This window comes from Oryzias latipes, chromosome 13, assembly GCF_002234675.1.
Source record: "Oryzias latipes chromosome 13, ASM223467v1".
Lineage (NCBI taxonomy): Eukaryota > Metazoa > Chordata > Actinopteri > Beloniformes > Adrianichthyidae > Oryzias > Oryzias latipes.
The window spans coordinates 436-17697 of NC_019871.2; the positions used below are offsets into that span (position 1 = coordinate 436).

General features: G+C 55.9%; 2 protein-coding genes across 4 annotated transcripts; both read right to left on the reverse strand.

Annotated features, from left to right (window-relative positions):
* Nucleotides 1-1134: 1134 nt before the first annotated feature.
* Nucleotides 1135-4798, reverse strand: rpl35a (ribosomal protein L35a). Its single transcript, XM_023961947.1, has 5 exons — nucleotides 4706-4798; nucleotides 4075-4110; nucleotides 3718-3870; nucleotides 3507-3651; nucleotides 1135-1214 (listed from the first exon to the last, which is right to left on the reverse strand). The coding sequence occupies exons 2-5, from the start codon at nucleotides 4083-4085 to the stop codon at nucleotides 1191-1193; spliced, it is 333 nt and encodes a 110-aa protein (XP_023817715.1). The 5' UTR covers nucleotides 4086-4110; nucleotides 4706-4798; the 3' UTR covers nucleotides 1135-1190.
* A 955-nt stretch (nucleotides 4799-5753) lies between these two features.
* lrch3 (leucine rich repeats and calponin homology domain containing 3) lies at nucleotides 5754-16964 on the reverse strand. Of its 3 annotated transcripts, none has more exons than XM_011493816.3 (20): nucleotides 16603-16956; nucleotides 15262-15406; nucleotides 13999-14125; nucleotides 13803-13908; nucleotides 13596-13732; nucleotides 13425-13528; nucleotides 13256-13349; nucleotides 13075-13150; nucleotides 12873-12997; nucleotides 12709-12758; nucleotides 12457-12511; nucleotides 12259-12387; nucleotides 12031-12075; nucleotides 11881-11934; nucleotides 11619-11649; nucleotides 11431-11544; nucleotides 11267-11358; nucleotides 11058-11195; nucleotides 10911-10988; nucleotides 5754-7114 (listed from the first exon to the last, which is right to left on the reverse strand). In XM_011493816.3, the coding sequence occupies exons 1-20, from the start codon at nucleotides 16859-16861 to the stop codon at nucleotides 6968-6970; spliced, it is 2106 nt and encodes a 701-aa protein (XP_011492118.1). In that variant the 5' UTR covers nucleotides 16862-16956; the 3' UTR covers nucleotides 5754-6967. The 3 variants fall into 3 exon arrangements, with proteins under 3 accessions (XP_011492118.1, XP_023817712.1, XP_023817713.1); XM_023961944.1 differs by lacking the exon at nucleotides 5754-7114 and adding an exon at nucleotides 10502-10768 and having other exon boundaries at nucleotides 16603-16964; XM_023961945.1 differs by lacking the exon at nucleotides 5754-7114 and adding an exon at nucleotides 10503-10768 and having other exon boundaries at nucleotides 12457-12502; nucleotides 16603-16960.
* Between the last annotated feature and the right edge of the window lie 298 nt (nucleotides 16965-17262).

Below are 17262 nucleotides of genomic sequence, written 5' to 3' on the forward strand. Positions count from 1 at the left end.
AACACTGCAGTGCGCGCGGTACAAGTCCACGTACTGCAGTACTGCAGGAGAGTAATCTGATTACAAAGTACAGGCAATGCCGGAATTCAGTCGGTACCTACCGCCAGCACTTTCCAGGTCGGCGCGTCAGCAACGTGAACGAAGCTTCGCGCACGCGGCTGCGCGGAACACCGTGTACAGTCCGGGGTTCCTTCACAATAAAAGCTCGTGATGCTGCGGGCAGCAGTGTGTGTCCGCGCGCGCTCAGCTGAGCCCGCCGGTCCACACAGGGTTGGCGCGGGAGCAGCTGCAGCCCTGTCCCCCTCTGCGAGCAGCGGGCTCCCTAAGCATCATGGGAAATTGAGTCACGGAGTTCCGTCGGTCCTTTGATGACCAAAATGTTTAACTTGTTCTTACTTCTTGTTTTCAGGAAAACGTCTTTACTGACAAAACAAGTTCTAAACGGGTCGTCTGGACCTGGAACCAAACTGGAGCAGAGAAACACCCCTGAGGTCAGAGGTCACCAAGGCTCTTCTGCAAGTCGGACGCCGCCCCATCATCATCATCATCATCATCATCATCAGCCTGTCACGCCACTGCTGGCGGGTGGCCTCCACATCTTTCTCCACTCATCACGGTTTTGGGCACTCTGGGTCCAGGTGCTGCCTGCCTTCTGCTCCATGTCATCTCTCCATCTTTTCTTCGGTCTTCCCCTTCCTCTCTTCCTGTCCCACGGAGTCCATTCTGTTGTTTTCTTAGCCCATTCGTGGTTCGTGGTTCTCACACCGAGGTTCTCTTCCCGAGATCCCCAACCGCTCCTCTTCCTCCTGTTTTGATCGTCTTCCTCAGGAAGCTCACATGACCGGACCCTCCTGAGGTTCTGTAGAACCACAGCAGAAGTTCTCCTCAGTGTGGATACGACCGTGTGTAACTGAACAGCACCAGAGGGTGCAGGGGATTGTGGGAAATCCTCTGTCAAACCTGGACTGATGGTGTGTCAGCGGGTCTCAGGAGAGCTGCTCATGTAACCCTAAACTATAAGGATAACAGCTGAAGACGTGTGAACAAATGACCAGAACCAGAACTCCGGACTGCCACGGTACACACGAGCGTGCACGTGATGGAACAAAGACACTGAAAAACCTTTGGACCCAATCAGTTTATTGATCAGTTTAATATTTCTGTACAAACATCCTGATGATCGATCCTCATCACACCCGGGAAGGGTACAGCATCTGCACACAGGAAGTGACACTTCAGAACAAGAGACAGAACCTCACAATTCCAAAATAAAAGACAGAAGCTGCAGCAGCAGCTCCGTTCCTAGAACATCTGGGTCTGCAGGATCCAGACCAAACCTGCTTGGAGGGGAGCCCCTACAACGGATCTGTTCTGTCAGAAACGGAGCGTAAAGGCCCGTTCACACCGGGACGAATTTCGCCGGCGATTGTCGCCGACGTTTAACGCCTCGTGACTAAACAAAGGGCACCAATGTGAGTGTGCACACCGAGGCAAAAAAACGCCACGCGTCAAAGCGTCAAAAAAAAAAAACGCCTCGGGTTCGTTTTTTTTTTTTCGACGCGTCGCGTCGAAATCTACTCGACCAATGAGAACGGCGCTTTTGCTCACGTGTCTGGAGCTTCTGAAGTTACAGTAAAACACAACTTGGGGGCGCTCAAACACAAAACTGCCTTGCTGAGCACACATACCAGCGAAGAAGATAGACGCCAAGTAGCGTCTACACACAGCCGCGAAGAAATAAGGACGGACATTCTTAAACATCCCCGAACCAAGCAGCAGTTGGAGCTACTGGTGCTTGAAATATTCATGTTTTCTTTGTATGATTCTGACAATCGCGTAAATACTTGCTCTCTTCTTCTGAGGGAAAAGCGACTTTAAGAAGCGTAAAGTTGCGCAGCGCCACCTTGTGTACAGGAGTATTTCTGTTTACATTAAGCGCCATCTAATGTCAGGGAAGGAAATTGCATGTTCACTTCACTCATCGTCAGCGAAAATCGCCTGGGTGTGAACACAAAAAACGTGGCGAAAAACGCTGGCGAATAACGCCTGGCGAATATTCGTCCCGGTGTGTACGGGCCTTAAGAGCGGGGGGCGTTACCTCCGAGAGACAAGGGGCGTTACCCCCGAGGGATAAGGGGCGTTACCCCCGAGGGGACAAGAGAAGAAGGAGCATTACTCTAAGAAAGGAGGTTATGGGGGCGGCGCCCTCAGAAAGCAGGGTACAGGGGCAGAGGACTGAGAAAATAGGCTACGGGGACATTACCCAGAGGGTGGAGACTACGGGGGCATTAACCAGAGGGTGGAGACTACGGGGGCATTAACCAGAGGGTGGAGACTACGGGGGCATTAACCAGAGGGTGGAGACTACGGGGGCATTAACCAGAGGAAGGAGGCTACGGGGGCATTAACCAGAGGAAGGAGGCTACGGGGGCATTAACCAGAGGAAGGAGGCTACGGGGGCATTAACCAGAGGAAGGAGACTACGGGGGCATCAACCAGAGGAAGGAGGCTACGGGGGCATTAACCAGAGGAAGGAGACTACGGGGGCATTAACCAGAGGAAGGAGACTACGGGGGCATTAACCAGAGGAAGGAGGCTACGGGGGCATTAACCAGAGGAAGGAGACTACGGGGGCATTAACCAGAGGAAGGAGGCTACGGGGGCATTAACCAGAGGAAGGAGGCTACGGGGGCATCAACCAGAGGAAGGAGACTACGGGGGCATTAACCAGAGGAAGGAGGCTACGGGGGCATCAACCAGAGGAAGGAGGCTACGGGGGCATCAACCAGAGGAAGGAGACTACGGGGGCATTAACCAGAGGAAGGAGGCTACGGGGGCATCAACCAGAGGAAGGAGGCTACGGGGGCATTAACCAGAGGAAGGAGACTACGGGGGCATTAACCAGAGGAAGGAGACTACGGGGGCATTAACCAGAGGAAGGAGGCTACGGGGGCATTAACCAGAGGAAGGAGACTACGGGGGCATTAACCAGAGGAAGGAGGCTACGGGGGCATTAACCAGAGGAAGGAGGCTACGGGGGCATCAACCAGAGGAAGGAGACTACGGGGGCATTAACCAGAGGAAGGAGGCTACGGGGGCATCAACCAGAGGAAGGAGGCTACGGGGGCATCAACCAGAGGAAGGAGACTACGGGGGCATCAACCAGAGGAAGGAGACTACGGGGGCATTAACCAGAGGAAGGAGGCTACGGGGGCATCAACCAGAGGAAGGAGACTACGGGGGCATTAACCAGAGGAAGGAGGGTACGGGGGCATCAACCAGAGGGTGGAGACTACGGGGGCAAACAGGATGTAACACGATGGTTTTGATCAGGCAGCACGGCGGCCACCTTCAAGACTGGCACGATCGTTTTGATGCCGTTTGTTTTAACTTTTCAGCAACATGTACAGAACGATGATGTTCTCCAGGACAGAACTGAAACGGGCGCTACCACCTCTGGATCCAGCAGAACCACAGTTCCAGACGGTCTAAACCTCCAAACCCACCACTCTGATCCGGTGTCCGATGGCTTTGGCTGGCAGGTTACTGCTGAACTTGGCCCGGACCATCCCACTGTTTCCATGAGCCCGCGTCACTTTGCCCCAAATGACCCGGGTCTTGTTGGGTTTTCCACCGGGTGTGACTGTGTTCCTGCAAAATTCACACTTTTAGCGACAAACACAAGCACTCACAATAACACAATAAAACCAGCCTGACTTCTTGGCCTTGTAGACGTAGGCGCAGCGTTTGCCCAGGTAGAAGTCCACCTGGTCCCGGCTGTAGCAGCCCTCCAGCTTCAGCAGCGCCGTGTGCTCGCGCTGGTTCCTCAGGCCGCGCTTGTAGCCGGTGAAGATGGCCTTACTCCACAGTCTGTCACACAAACAGCAGCCAGACCGGAACCGGTGGTTACAGACCGCAGTCTACCGACACCCAGATCATCACTATCGGTTCTGGATGTTCACACCAGATCCAGCACGGATATGCTTTAGCAGGAACTCCCTTATCAGGTCCAAATTCAGGGCAGAACCAGAACATCAGAATTCAGCAGCAGAACTATGAGCAGATAAAACTCACCTTCCAGGCATCGTGGTTCTCCTCAGGTGGATTCACCTGCAGACAAACAGGACAGCCGGTCAAACGTCTGCAGGACTGGAATGCTGGGAGGAGGTGGTCTGTGTGCCGAGAAGGAGCTCCTTCCACCGGGAGGAGGTGGCCGGTGTGCCGGCACACTGAACACCCGACACCGGCACACAGAGCCCCTTCTCCCGGCTGAAGGACGTCCGTGTGCCGGTGGAAGGAGCTCCTTTTCCCGGCAGACGTAGCTTCTCCCAGCCGGGATAAGAGGTCTCTCTCCCGGCACACTGAACTCCTTCTACCGGCACACGGAGCTGCTTCTCCCGGTACTCCTCCTTCCTCCAGGGCACTGATAAACAAAGGCACTAACGCCGGATCTGCTCCGTGCTAAGCAGAGCCGGTTCCGAATCCGGAGGAAAAGTCGCTGCTGATGATCCGGGTCGGCTCATTTCACAGCCGCGCTGTTAGCAGCAAACAGCATGATAATCCACGCCGAATCTACGTCATCCGAACCCCCCGCGCGCTCAAAAATACACCAGACAGCGGAGGAGAACCCGTCCGGACCGAACCGGTAGTTATGGGGTAAACATGAACGGGTTTGGGAAGAAGTTTGGAAGAATTCACTTCGTACCTGTTCTTGTTCCGCGTAGATGGAAGGAAAGGCCAGCCGAAGGGAATGCTGGGTAATTGGTGTGAAGATAGGTGTCCGCGGAGCTGCCTGATCAAAAACCTTCTGACATCGTCAAACTGTTTTAAATGTTATCATAACTAAAGTCGCTAAATTCATCTTCAAACAGGGTTTCTAAATAAGATGGTTTTATGGTTATATATTTTCTGGAAAATAAATATAAACAAAGACACGTCAAAGTTCAGTTGAATTGATTGAAGATACGTTCAGTTCATTCAAATTAGATTTGACACACGTCGCCATTGGAAATTTATTTAGTTTAATTTCTAATTACCTGAAAGTTATTTTCCTGACCTGAACAATAAAAGGCGACAGGAGAGAAAACCTGCAGAGATGTGGATGAAAAGGGGCGGGGCATGTAGATGCAGCGATGAGGGCAGCAGGGCAGATGGACAGACACGAGGTCACACATCTGAAAGCAGAGAACCGCAGGGAGGCTGAGGATCACTGGAACGTCTGTCCAGCCAGAACCGTGTGGGGCGAGCAGAACCTCCTGAAGCCCGTTCTGCAGCTCTGACATTCATGTCCAGCTCAGACGTCTGAAGACGCCTCCATGTCAAACCTCTTATCCAAACCCTGCTCCTCTGGAGGCTCTTCTGATCTTGAAAGTTCTGGTGTTTGCATCAGCGCTGCCGTTTCCACGGTTAGAACCTTCAGCTTTTCTCCATGAGTTCCAGGACCCAGGCTTTGGTGTCTGCAGGGGAAGCCAGGTCCTGATGGGACGTCCTGGCAGAGAGCTGAACCTTTCGGAGGAACCTGGGCTTCAACAGGAAGTTCCCAAGCAGGAAGTGAGCTGCACATCTCCAGTCCACGGCGAGCTCAGCAGGTGCAGCACGTGCACGGCAGAATTGTCCCGACCCTTCGCCGTCTGCTGTCAGAAGACTGAGAACACGCTTCTGAGGATGTGGGCGTGTCATGGTATGACCTTGGCCCCCACATCCCCCTGAAGGTCCCTGATCTGCTGCTGAGGCCCGTTACCGTGGAAACAGAAGAGTTTCAACAGTCGTCTTTATTTCATTTGAAGTTGCAGAAGAAAGTAAACAGGAGAAAGTCTCTCTGGACCAGTCACTATGGCGACAAGGAAGCCTGGTCTCCATAGCAACAGGAAAGCATCAGTCTCATATGTACAACATACACAGATATGTAAATATTTACACGTGTCATCCCATCATGCAGCAGCAGTCGTCCTGTGAGGACTCAGCTTTAGTGTTTACATCAGTGGTGATGGGTCACCGCCCCCCCCCCCCCCCCCCCCCGGGTCACGGTCCTGGATCTGATGGAGACACGAACCTGAGCCCAGACAGGTGGGGGTGGCTTAAGCCAGCTAAAGGTCAGCTGTGATGACGAGCTAGCCCGGCTAATGCTAGCTCGTCATCACAGCTGAAAGGCAGGCGTTCTTCACGGGACGCTAACGCGTGGCGTCCGTCCCCAGCGTTGTCGTTCCTCGCTGCTTCTTTAGTGTTTCCGTCTTTAAAGTGGTTTAACTTTTCATTGTAGTTAATAAATAAGCTTCAAACATAACAAAAGCTCCTGAACACCATTTTCAAGGCTTAGGTAAAAATATTTAAAGTTTAATAGCATGAAATATTTTCAGCTTTGAGCTCATTCTATAAAATCCTGAGTGATATTTTCACTTTTCTCTTTTTTACATCCCTTAGATGCCGTAAACTATAAATAAATCATTTGTAAAGTCCTGGTTATTTTGTGCAAAAGCTGCAACGTTTGATTCTCAGTTTGTTTGTTTCAAACCCGTCTGTGCGGGAGCGGCCGGCCCATGACCCGACTGACAGAACCCGCAGGCGGAACCGGGCCTTCCTCCTGCAGGATGAAAGGTCATGTGACCTGTAGGCGGTGCCCCCATCAGATCCAGATGCGGTTCTCTCAGACGGAATGGTTCTGGAGTCAGAGTTCTGCTCCGACTCTAAACTCCTCAGATAAAAATCTCAGAATAAATAAAATGATTAAAAAGGGGCGGGGCTAAAACCACCAGACGTGACTAAGATCAGAACACACGTTTTGGTGAGTGTCTGCATCCGGGCCAATCAGAACAAAGCTTTAGTGTTTTGGGCCCCCACCCCCCATGCTGACCCCCCAGCAGGAGAACACAGGTTATGGCAGTGAGAAGCCGGAGCAGGTGTGTCTCCTCCCCGATGACATCTCTGGGCCCCCGCAGCTGACGGAGACGCACTGAGCGCGTGCACAGGCCTAAATGGTGACGGAAGGCCCGGGGGGCGTGGCTGTCGGCGTGGCAGACGGTCTGGGAGGGGCCAGGTTGAGCAGGGCGCCAACGGTGGCGGCCACCTGTGCGAGCCCCCGCTGCTCCAGGATGTGCAGAGGAAGACACAGCTGGTTCTGCAGAGACATCAAAGGAGGACACGCCCCCAGGGGGAGGGGCCACATGGATGCAGATCAACAGATGAAAACTCAAAATAAGGAATAAAATAAACAAAAGCATGAAGACAGAGGAGAAAGGAAGAGGTGAGGGGGCGGGGCCTACACAGCCTCCCGCTCTGGACCACCCCATGCTGGAACCACACCCGCTAGAACCGAGCGGGACCGGAGGAACCGTCTGGAGCTGGGTCTGGGTCACACGGGAACGGATCTTCAAGAAACAGAACCGCAGTCCAGGAGGATTCACAGACTTTATTGACAGCAGCGGTCCAAGAAAGTCCTGCGCCCGGACCTGATCCAAGCTTCAGGGTCAGAAAACCGCTGAGAGCAAAGACTCATGGGAAATGTCTGATGAACGCTGGACAGAAGGCCGAGCGAGCGTCAGCCGCTTCTGCTGACTCACGCGAGGCGGCGGGTTCTGCAGGAGGACGCACGCTAAAGGCACTTTTCTCAAGGGTCCGCTTGGTTTTCAAAATAAAGCTCCACATGTAAACGTGGTTCCACAGAACCAGAACAAACAGGAACAGGAAGCACTTTTCTGGTTAGAAACTCCTTGTCCGTTTCTGCAGAGGACTTTGGTTCTGGAACCACAGAAAGGGTCCAACAGTCCTATGAGGAAGATTGGGTCACGGCCAGCATTACAGAGGAAGAACATTGATCCAGCAGAACCGCAGAACCTTCCACAAAATACAAAACTGTAAAAAACATGCAGCAGCTGGTGGCCAATCATAAGGCACGTGGGCGGAGCTTAGAGGTCCAAAGGGTAAAGCTACAGAAACCTGAAGGCTCCCTCACCTCTCACATGTGACCAGAACTGGTTCGGACTCGTTTCCTCAGGTCCTCCAGGGCATCAGCTGCAACAGAACCAGCAACCGGACTTCAGAACGTCGGGTCACTGAAGACACAGACCCGGGAAGTTCTCTGGTATCCGGTTCTGGCAGCTGACACTAAACATTTTAGCAGGTTCAGTTTGCTGGTTCTGGTTCTGGACTCGGAGATGTGGATTTGGGAAATGTCCCTGAACGTTGTTCCACTCCAAAGCCCAACTCATCAGGTCGCATTTCCCTAAAACAACCGGTCTGACCCGGAGCCGGGCTGGCTGCCGCTCCGCTCGGAGACAGCATGGGCCAAACCGGGCTGAGGTCCGTAAGCCTCTCCGCTGGTTCTAAGGGTTCTGTTGGAGTTTGGACCAGGGTCTGCCACACAGTTCCACAGAGGAAACCAGATCTGAAACCTGGTCTTCAGAGTTGGGCTTAGAATAAAGAACTGGATCTATTAAGACAGTAAGGTTCTGGTCCTCGTGAACTGGGTCAGGAACCCATCTGGGCTTTGACGGTGTTCTCGTGGAAGGCGCTCTTCTTCAGGAGGTATCTGGATCTGCCTCATCTGCACGGCGGCAGTCAGAGGGACAACGACCACGAGCCGGTCCTTCTTCTTAGCTATACGGGGCAGATGGACCGGGCCACGGGGGGCAGATGGACCGGGTCTCAGGGGGCAGATGGACCGGGTCTCAGGAGGCAGATGGACCGGGCCTCGGGGGGCAGATGGACCATATCTCAGGGGGCAGATGGACCGGGCCTCGGGGGGCAGATGGACCGGGTCTCAGGGGGCAGATGGACCGGGTCTCAGGAGGCAGATGGACCGGGCCTCGGGGGGCAGATGGACCAGATCTCAGGGGACAGATGGACCAGATCTCAGGGGGCAGATGGACCGGGCCTCGGGGGGCAGATGGACCGGGCCACGGGGGGCAGATGGACCAGATCTCAGGGGCAGATGGACCGGGCCTCGGGGGGCAGATGGACCGGGTCTCAGGGGGCAGATGGACCGGGCCTCAGAGGCAGATGGACCGGATCTCAGGGGGCAGATGGACCGGGTCTCAGAGGCAGATGGACTGGGTCTCAGGGGGCAGATGGACCATATCTCAGGGGGCAGATGGACCATATCTCAGGGGGCAGATGGACCGGGTCTCAGGGGGCAGATGGACCGGGTCTCAGGGGGCAGATGGACCAGATCTCAGGGGGCAGATGGACCGGGCCTCAGAGGCAGATTGACCGGATCTCAGGGGGCAGATGGACCATATCTCAGGGGGCAGATGGACCGGGCCTCGGGGGGCAGATGGACCGGGCCACGGGGGGCAGATGGACTGGGTCTCAGGGGGCAGATGGACCAGATCTCAGGGGGCAGATTGACCGGGCCTCAGGGGGCAGATGGAACGCGTCTCAGGGGGCAGATGGACCGGGTCTCGGGGGCAGACGGACCGGGTCTCGGGGGCAGACGGACCGGGTCTCGGGGGGCAGACGGACCGGGTCTCGGGGGGCAGACGGACCGGGTCTCGGGGGGCAGACGGACCGGGTCTCAGGGGGCAGACGGACCGGGCGCCGGGGGCAGACCGACTGGGCCACGGGGGCAGACGGACCGGGCGCCGGGAGCAGACCGACTGGGCCACGGGGGCAGATGGACCGGGCCTCAGGGGGCAGATGGACCGGGTTTCAGGGGTCAGACGGACCGGGCGCCGGGGGCAGACGGACTGGGCGCCGGGGGCAGACCGACTGGGCCACGGGGGCAGACGGACCGGGCCTCAGAGGCAGATGGACCGGGCCTCAGAGGCAGATGGACTGGGTCTCAGGGGGCAGATGGACCGGGTCTCAGGGGGCAGATGGACCGGGTCTCAGGGGGCAGATGGACCGGGTCTCAGGGGGCAGATGGACCGGGTCTCAGGGGGCAGATGGACCGGGTCTCAGGGGGCAGATGGACCAGATCTCAGGGGGCAGATGAACCGGGCCTCAGAGGCAGATGGACCGGATCTCAGGGGGCAGATGGACCATATCTCAGGGGGCAGATGGTCCGGGCCTCAGAGGCAGATGGACCGGGCCTCGGGGGGCAGATGGACCGGGTCTCGGGGGCAGACGGACCGGGTCTCGGGGGCAGACGGACCGGGTCTCGGGGGCAGACGGACCGGGTCTCGGGGGGCAGACGGACCGGGCGCCGGGAGCAGACCGACTGGGCCACGGGGGCAGATGGACTGGGCCTCAGGGGGCAGATGGACCGGGTTTCAGGGGTCAGACGGACCGGGCGCCGGGGGCAGACGGACTGGGCGCCGGGGGCAGACCGACTGGGCCACGGGGGCAGATGGACTGGGCCTCAGGGGGCAGACGGACCGGGCGCCGGGGGCAGACGGACCGGGCGCCGGGGGCAGACCGACTGGGCCACGGGGGCAGACGGACCGGGCGCCGGGAGCAGACCGACTGGGCCACGGGGGCAGATGGACTGGGCCTCAGGGGGCAGATGGACCGGGTTTCAGGGGTCAGACGGACCGGGCGCCGGGGGCAGACGGACTGGGCGCCGGGGGCAGACCGACTGGGCGCCGGGGGCAGACCGACTGGGCCACGGGGGCAGACGGACCGGGCCCCGGGGCTCTCATGTGTGGGGGTTCAGGTGGACGTAGACGGCACAGAGCAAAGACATGATTGACAGGTAAAACAGAGCGAAGCCCGCCAGCTGGACCTGCAGCGAGAGGCTCGCCCGAGGGGGCGCCATGGAAAGCAACACCCCCACCGTCCTGAAAACCACCCCCACCCTGCCCTCCAGGACGTCCCCCACGGAGCAGAGGTGGTCCTGAGCACGGAGGTTGGGGGAGAAAAAACGAGTGACAGGAAGTAATGAAACAGGAGGTGAAGGAGAGAAGCAGAGCTGTTAGTGGAGGAGGAGCCAGAGGGTCACTGCACAGGTCAGCAAACAGCTCAGGTGTGCTGCTCACCTGTGGAACGCCGATCCTGCGACACGCCTCCAGGAAGTTCTCCACGTTGCGTCGGCATTTGGCCATGGTGAGTTTGGGCTGCAGGGCGAGGAGAAGTTAGATTCTGCGGCGTGAGACGATGACGGCGCCAGCCTGGCGAGGACTCACCACAGCGGGGGAGGGGACGTGGATGCTGGGGACTGAGCGCGGTCTCACGTGATTGGCCAGGTGACATAGGACCACCCCGTCAGTCAGAGCCGCTCCCAGGTCGCTGGGTAAGGACACCTTAAGGCGAGCCTCAATGTTCTGGAAGGACAGCGGTGTGAGTCACCTGATAGCCAATCACAGAGCTCCTACAGGTGTGAGCAGGTACAGACCTTCCGCAGCTGCTCCACCAGCTCCACCTCCTCTCCCTCCAGACTAGGAGCCGCAGGAGCCTCGTCCTGACTTTGAGGAGATTTCATGTTCTCTGGAAGAAACCAACAGAAGTCACACCTGAGGGGTGAACCCACCTGTACGGCTCAGGTATCAACGTTTTCACCTCTTTTCTTCTCCTCCTTCTGGCTGAGGCGAAACAAGAAGCTTTCTGGTCTCAAGCTGGCCCCTCTGCAGTAGGCCACGCCCACTGCAGCGAGGTACGAATGCGACTGATTGTCTGGGAGATCAGAGGGGGAGGGGTTATTCATCAAACACAGCTGTGTGCAACACGTTTGAGTCCGAGGGTCTTACCTGTGGGAGACAGCGTGGCTCTGTCTTCACCCTGCAGACACAAAACAAACCTGTCTCACACATGAAAGCACCTGTCTCACACCTGCAAACAACTGTCTCACACCTAAAATCACCTGTCTGACACTGCTAGTTTGTTTTACTTTCAAATAGTCTTCATCTATAAAAATAGTCTTCATCTATAAAAAGTCTGAGAAACTGCAGTTCCACATGCTCTTATTCTGGAAAAACACGTAATAGCTCAGAGGAGGAGCCAAAAGCGTACCATGAACAGGGCGGAATCATCTGTGTGGGTGGAGCGTCTTGAAGGGAAAGCATTCTGAAAGCAAACACAACCAATAAAAACAAACTTGATGGAAAGGGGAGGGGCTTTTGAGGCCGAACATGCCGCTAACTCAGAACGGCGCCGTCTCACCTCCACTTCTGCACTGGGCTTCGTTGGGCTGTGGGCAGGTTTGTGCTGAAACAACAAGAGCCACAGGTGAGTGCAGCATCACAATACCTGTCCAACCTGACTGCCAACTCCGCCCACACACAAGCACGACAGCAGCGACCTCCGCCTGCTAGGACAAACCAGACCTGCAGCAGCAGCAGGGTCAGAGCGGGGGGTCAAAGGGCGTCTAACGGGGTCACGCTGCCATACCTTGGTGTTTGTGCCAACGCCTTCACTCTGAAAAGGACGGTTCCTCTGCCTCTCCTCTTCGTACCTCAGAGCAGCAAGCTGGGCCTCCCTCCTCATCCTCTCTACCCCCCCAGGACCAACCACCCCTTTCTGAGAAGGACAGACAGTCAGCCTCCAGCAGACGATTCTTCATTTAGCTGTCAGACAGGTGAAGGTTACCTGACTGCAGGGGCTGGAGGGTGGTGCAACACCATCAGCAGCCGTCCTGGAGGATCAGTGGGACAAACAGGAAGGAGAGAAGTTGGACATGAAGGAGACCAGAATGTATTTAGGTGTCTTCCAGTCCTCTCAGCCAGTCACAGCACACAGGTGGAACGAAGCTCCGCCCAAGTCTCCGCTGTGAACTGGAGCTTAGTAAAAATCCCTGCATGCAGCCGGAGGGCGGAGCGGGCGGATGGCGCCGGTTTCTACCTGCTGGGTCTTCTGGCGTCTTCAGTCCGGCTGTTTTTCACGGGAGACCCCTGAAGATTGACACAGGATGTCTGTCACCTTCTACAGAAATGTCTGACTGGTTACCAGAGCGTCTGTGGGTCCAGGGAACTAAAGACGGCGGGCGCCACGGGCAAAGCTCCCACCTCTCTGGTGATGCGCTTCTCGATGTACGCCATGAACTGTGAGCTGAGGCTGCTGCGGCTCTTCTTTTCCTCGTCTTCCTCCATGTAGCTGTCGATGAAGTCGATCTGCTCCGTCTCCACGTTTGCTGAGCAGAGGCAGGAGGAAGGTCAGGACCTCGTGGTCATCCTCAGCTCTGAAGGCGGGTCTGACCCACAGTCTCACCGGTGCCGTTGGGAAGCAGAGCTCCTCCTCCTCTGTGTCTGGGGTCTCGGCTGGTCTCCCACGCTTCCTCTGCAGGCTGAGCAAAGACAGGAAGTGACATCATCAGAGGTTCAGAACTCGGCTCAGACTTCAGAGGCTGACCGGGTTACTTGACGTGCATGTGTACGTGCGCACGTGTTACCTCATTGCCCAGCCATCTCTTGTCTCCACTGTCGACGCTGTTAAAGCCGGAGTCCAGCGCTCCGTACGGACATCCGGGATACGGTTCATCCAAGCTGACGGGACAGAGTCTGTGAGATGCGCTCTTATTGTGAAGGTCCAGCTGTGTGTGTGTGTGCGTGAGGTCAGACCAGGTGGTCAGCGGCCGTCTCTCGTACTCCGCCGGCTCCGATGTGGTCTTGCTTGCCTCCAAGTTCAGGTACTTGAAAATGTGGACCTTTCCTTTGATGCAAATCTGCGGGGACAGCGCGGCGGTGAGACGGCGGCCGTAAAGCGGCGTGGTGATGTCACTTCCTGCGTACCTGAGCGGGCGGGGTCTGCAGCGGGTTGTTGTCCAGGACGATGGCTTGCAGCTGGGTGAGATGGCGATAGCAGACAGGGATAGACGTCACCTTGTTGCAGGAGAAGTCCAGGCGCACCAGAGGAAGTCCTGCCAGTTCTGGACACAAACACGGTTCACCCACCAGAACCCAGCAGAACCGAATGGAGCTCAGGCTCCGCCTGCTCACCTGCCGGCAGCCTGATCAGGTGGTTCCTCCTGACGTTCAGGTCCCTCAGGGCCTCCAGCTGGCCCACTTGAGCCGGTAAGGTCTGGATCTCGTTGCAGCTCACGTCCTGCGGGGGGCAGCAGCAGCCGTCAATGCCTCTGGGCTGCTCTCAGGAAGTGATGGTACTGACCCGGAGTGGGGCCGGACGGTAACTAACCAGCTCGGTGAGGTGTCTCAGCTGCCCCAGCTGCTCCGGCAGACACCCCAACTTGTTGTTGGAGGCGATCAGGACTTTCAGGGGGAGGCTGCAGACCACCGGGGGGAGGAAGGACAGCTGGTTCCGGCTGCAGCACACAGACGGGTCAGAACTAGGGCTGCACAGAGTATCCGAATACTCGGATACTCACCACCTGTTCCCCAAAATACCAGTCCGAGTATTGGTGACGTCTGAGATCTTTATAAACCAAACGCAGCGAAAATACGTGTAAACGGGTAAATGCGACTGGGACAGGAAGTAACAAAACTTCAAAGTAAAAGTCTCCAGTGTTTTTTGTCGATTAAAGTGACTCAAGTTTAGTTTACTGAAAAAAACTAAAATTAATAGATTAGAATAAAAACAGAATAGAGAATAAAATAAAAAATCAGGTTAATGTAGGAATATTACAATAATCTTGTCATTATTTTCCTCTAAATATGAAAACGTGTCTGTTGGAAACACAGACGTCGGTTTAAACGTTTGGACTGCGAGCCTTTTCTAGTTGTTCTATTTCTACAGAGCTGTTTGTTCGTTTGTTGTGAAATGATCCAAAACAACAACAATGTTTAGGTTTCGTTTCCTGCTGAAGTTAACCAGGAAGTTGGCAGAAAACCTGAAGTGATGAAAATCTTTCTTTCTCTCTGAATCTTTGGTTGATCTTCAGCTCCACATAAAGACACAAATACTTTCATCCAGTAAGAAGACACATTCAGACATCTTTGGGTTAAATAATGACAATTCTGCTGTCAATCGTAGATTTGTGACTCGGGTTCAATCCACAGGCCGAGTCAGAACCCAGAACCCAACAGAACCCAGTCAGCCGGCGAGCTTCAGTCCCAGTGAGGAACATCAATATTAATCTAGATATGCCGGTTCCTTTAGGAGTAACGTGGATCATACAGAGTCTGATGGATTGGGTTCTGGAGTTTAGTTCTGGTTGATGTTCCAGAACCTGCTTTAAACCAGCCGTGGTGAAGGAGAACCAGCCGGGCTTGTGCTGGAATCTGGATCAGAACTGGACGCTCTGATACTGTTGTTATTGCCCCGCTAATGTTAGGGGCTGTAAGCTAGCAGAACCATCCTGGAAAGAACGCTCAGATGTCAGAAGATGATCGGCATGGGACTTTAAAACGTTCCCAGACTCCGCCCATTTCTGCTGCCGCGTTGTGTTGGCGAGGAAGTGTGTGTGTTTGTGTGTGTGTGTTTGTGTGTGTGTGGTGTTACCTGAGGTTCAGGTAGGTCAGGGCCTGCAGGTTCAGCAGGCTGTCCGGAAGAGAGCGCAGACAGTTCTGGTAGAGGTTCAGACTCTCCAGAGACACGAAGACGCAGACCTCCAGAGGGAGCTCGGACAGACGGTTCCGGGACAGATCTGAGGACAGACGCACAGCGCGGGTTTGATGCCTGAGTGAAAGGAGACGCACGCGGCCGGGACGTCTGGAACCGCCTGGGTCTGCTGTCCCTGCAGAGACCTTCAGCTGAGAAGGACAGCAGCCATTCCTCCCTCTAACGGACGGTTTAGAGCAGCAGTGGATGCAGTTTACTTTTAGAGACGCAGCCGTGGAGTGGTGGACCAGACTCCTTCATGCACTAGAATTAGTCTGCTTAGTGTCAGCAGGTCCTTTCTGGCCTCCAGCCCACCAGAACCCTCCATCGTGAGGCCAGAATCTCCAGATCTTTATAGAGACGGACAGAACCCGTTTCTGCTCACGTTCCTTCAGGGGGCGCCGGACAGGCCGACGGATCCGATCAGCTGCATCCGCGACACCAGGGTCCTCCTTCTGCGGCCGCCTGTGTTTGCAGCGAGGAACCTTCATCCAGGGACGGACGCCGTCGTCAAGGTAACCACAGGTCACATGATGACGGAGTCATGAACACCTGCAGGACGCTCCTGATCCGGCTGAACCGAATCGGTCGTGATGAGGATGAGGAGGAGGAAGCCCAGCTGACTGCATGGAGGCTTTTGGGTTCCACCGGGCTAACACAAGAACCGGAACATCTTTCCGTTAGAAAACCGAAGAAAATCGTTTGACGTGCGTTTGTTTTGTCACTCGGAGCGGCGCGCAGAGCCGCGGGGGGCGGAGCTTCGGTAGGTCAACCGTCACTGACCGTGATGGAAACCAAACCGGTTTGTTCCTCTTTCCCGGCAGCGCAGCCGCCGCGGTTCCGGTTCGGCCGAACCGGCACCAAGTCCACCTGTCTGGTTGTTTCCCCGCTGAACCCTGACAGGTGGTAGACCCCATCGGGCGGGCACGCGCGCGCCCCCATCCCCCCCACACGTATTCACGCGCATCCATCCAGCTGAAGGTCCGGCCGAACTGGACTCAAACAGCACCGTCACAAACACGAGGGTCCCGGTTCTGGGTTCAAACAACCGAAATCGGGGCCAGCCCGTCTCAGCTCGGGGGCAGAAACTCTCCCAGCACCGCCCTGACGGTCCATCCATCTGCCCCGGAGGCAAACACTTGGATTCAAACTTTTCACGAACTCCGGACGGTCCCGGGTTTCCTAAGGGAACCGATAAGCGGCAGCGGTTCCGGTCCGCCTGGAGCCCTGACGCGCACTTACCGGCCCTGGTGGTGTCCGTCAGGTCGTGGTTGTTGGAGCTCCGAGGAAACTCCTTCAGCTTCCTGCCGCTGAGGTTCAGGCAGCCGGTCACCGACGCTTCGTCCAGCGCGCGGTCCACAGAGCGGTTCCAGGGCGCCGGCCCGGGTGGGCCCAGTCCGTTAGAGTTCCCGACTGCCGCATTCTCGCAGCCGCCGCCGCCTCCGGGGATGAAATTAAGCCTGGATCCGTCCGCAGACCCCAGCAACACCGAGGCCGCCATTACACGCTCCGCCTGCTAGCTTTCGTTGCTAACAGCTAGCTGGGCTGGCTCCCACCCTGAACTCGGAGCGGCGCATGCGCACCGCGATGCTGACAGCTAGCTGGGCTGGCTCCCACCTTGAACTTGGAGCAGCGCATGCGCACCGCGCACCGCGGGATCACAACAATTTTTTGGATTATTTTTCTGGCTAACAACAATTCTTCTAAACTAAACTTTATTGTGAACAATACGTAAAACAAAACACTAAACGTATATGGAGTGATGCTTGAAAGCAAAACATTTTTTTGAAAGCAAATATTTAATACTTTTAGTTTTGTGTGTAGTAACATGGTGGCATAAATATCACTCCATAGCACTACAGTGCAACAGGCACATGAGCATACAACATCAACACACCAGAG

What these genes read in the sequence shown, in the direction of transcription:
- rpl35a (XM_023961947.1), bottom strand. An exon ending in TACGTCTACAAGGCCAAGAA is followed by an intron (nt 3,652 to 3,717) that starts GTCAGGCTGGTT and finishes TGAATTTTGCAG; the next exon opens with GAACACAGTCACACCCGGTG. An exon ending in TCGGACACCGGATCAGAGTG is followed by an intron (nt 1,215 to 3,506) that starts GTGGGTTTGGAG and finishes TCCTGTGTGCAG; the next exon opens with ATGCTGTACCCTTCCCGGGT.
- lrch3 (XM_023961944.1), bottom strand. Translation starts at nt 16,861, where the DNA reads ATGGCGGCCTCGGTGTTGCTGGGGTCTGCGGACGGATCCAGGCTTAAT. An exon ending in AGCCACGCTGTCTCCCACAG is followed by an intron (nt 11,545 to 11,618) that starts GTAAGACCCTCG and finishes CTGATCTCCCAG; the next exon opens with ACAATCAGTCGCATTCGTAC. An exon ending in TGGTGGAGCAGCTGCGGAAG is followed by an intron (nt 11,196 to 11,266) that starts GTCTGTACCTGC and finishes CTGTCCTTCCAG; the next exon opens with AACATTGAGGCTCGCCTTAA.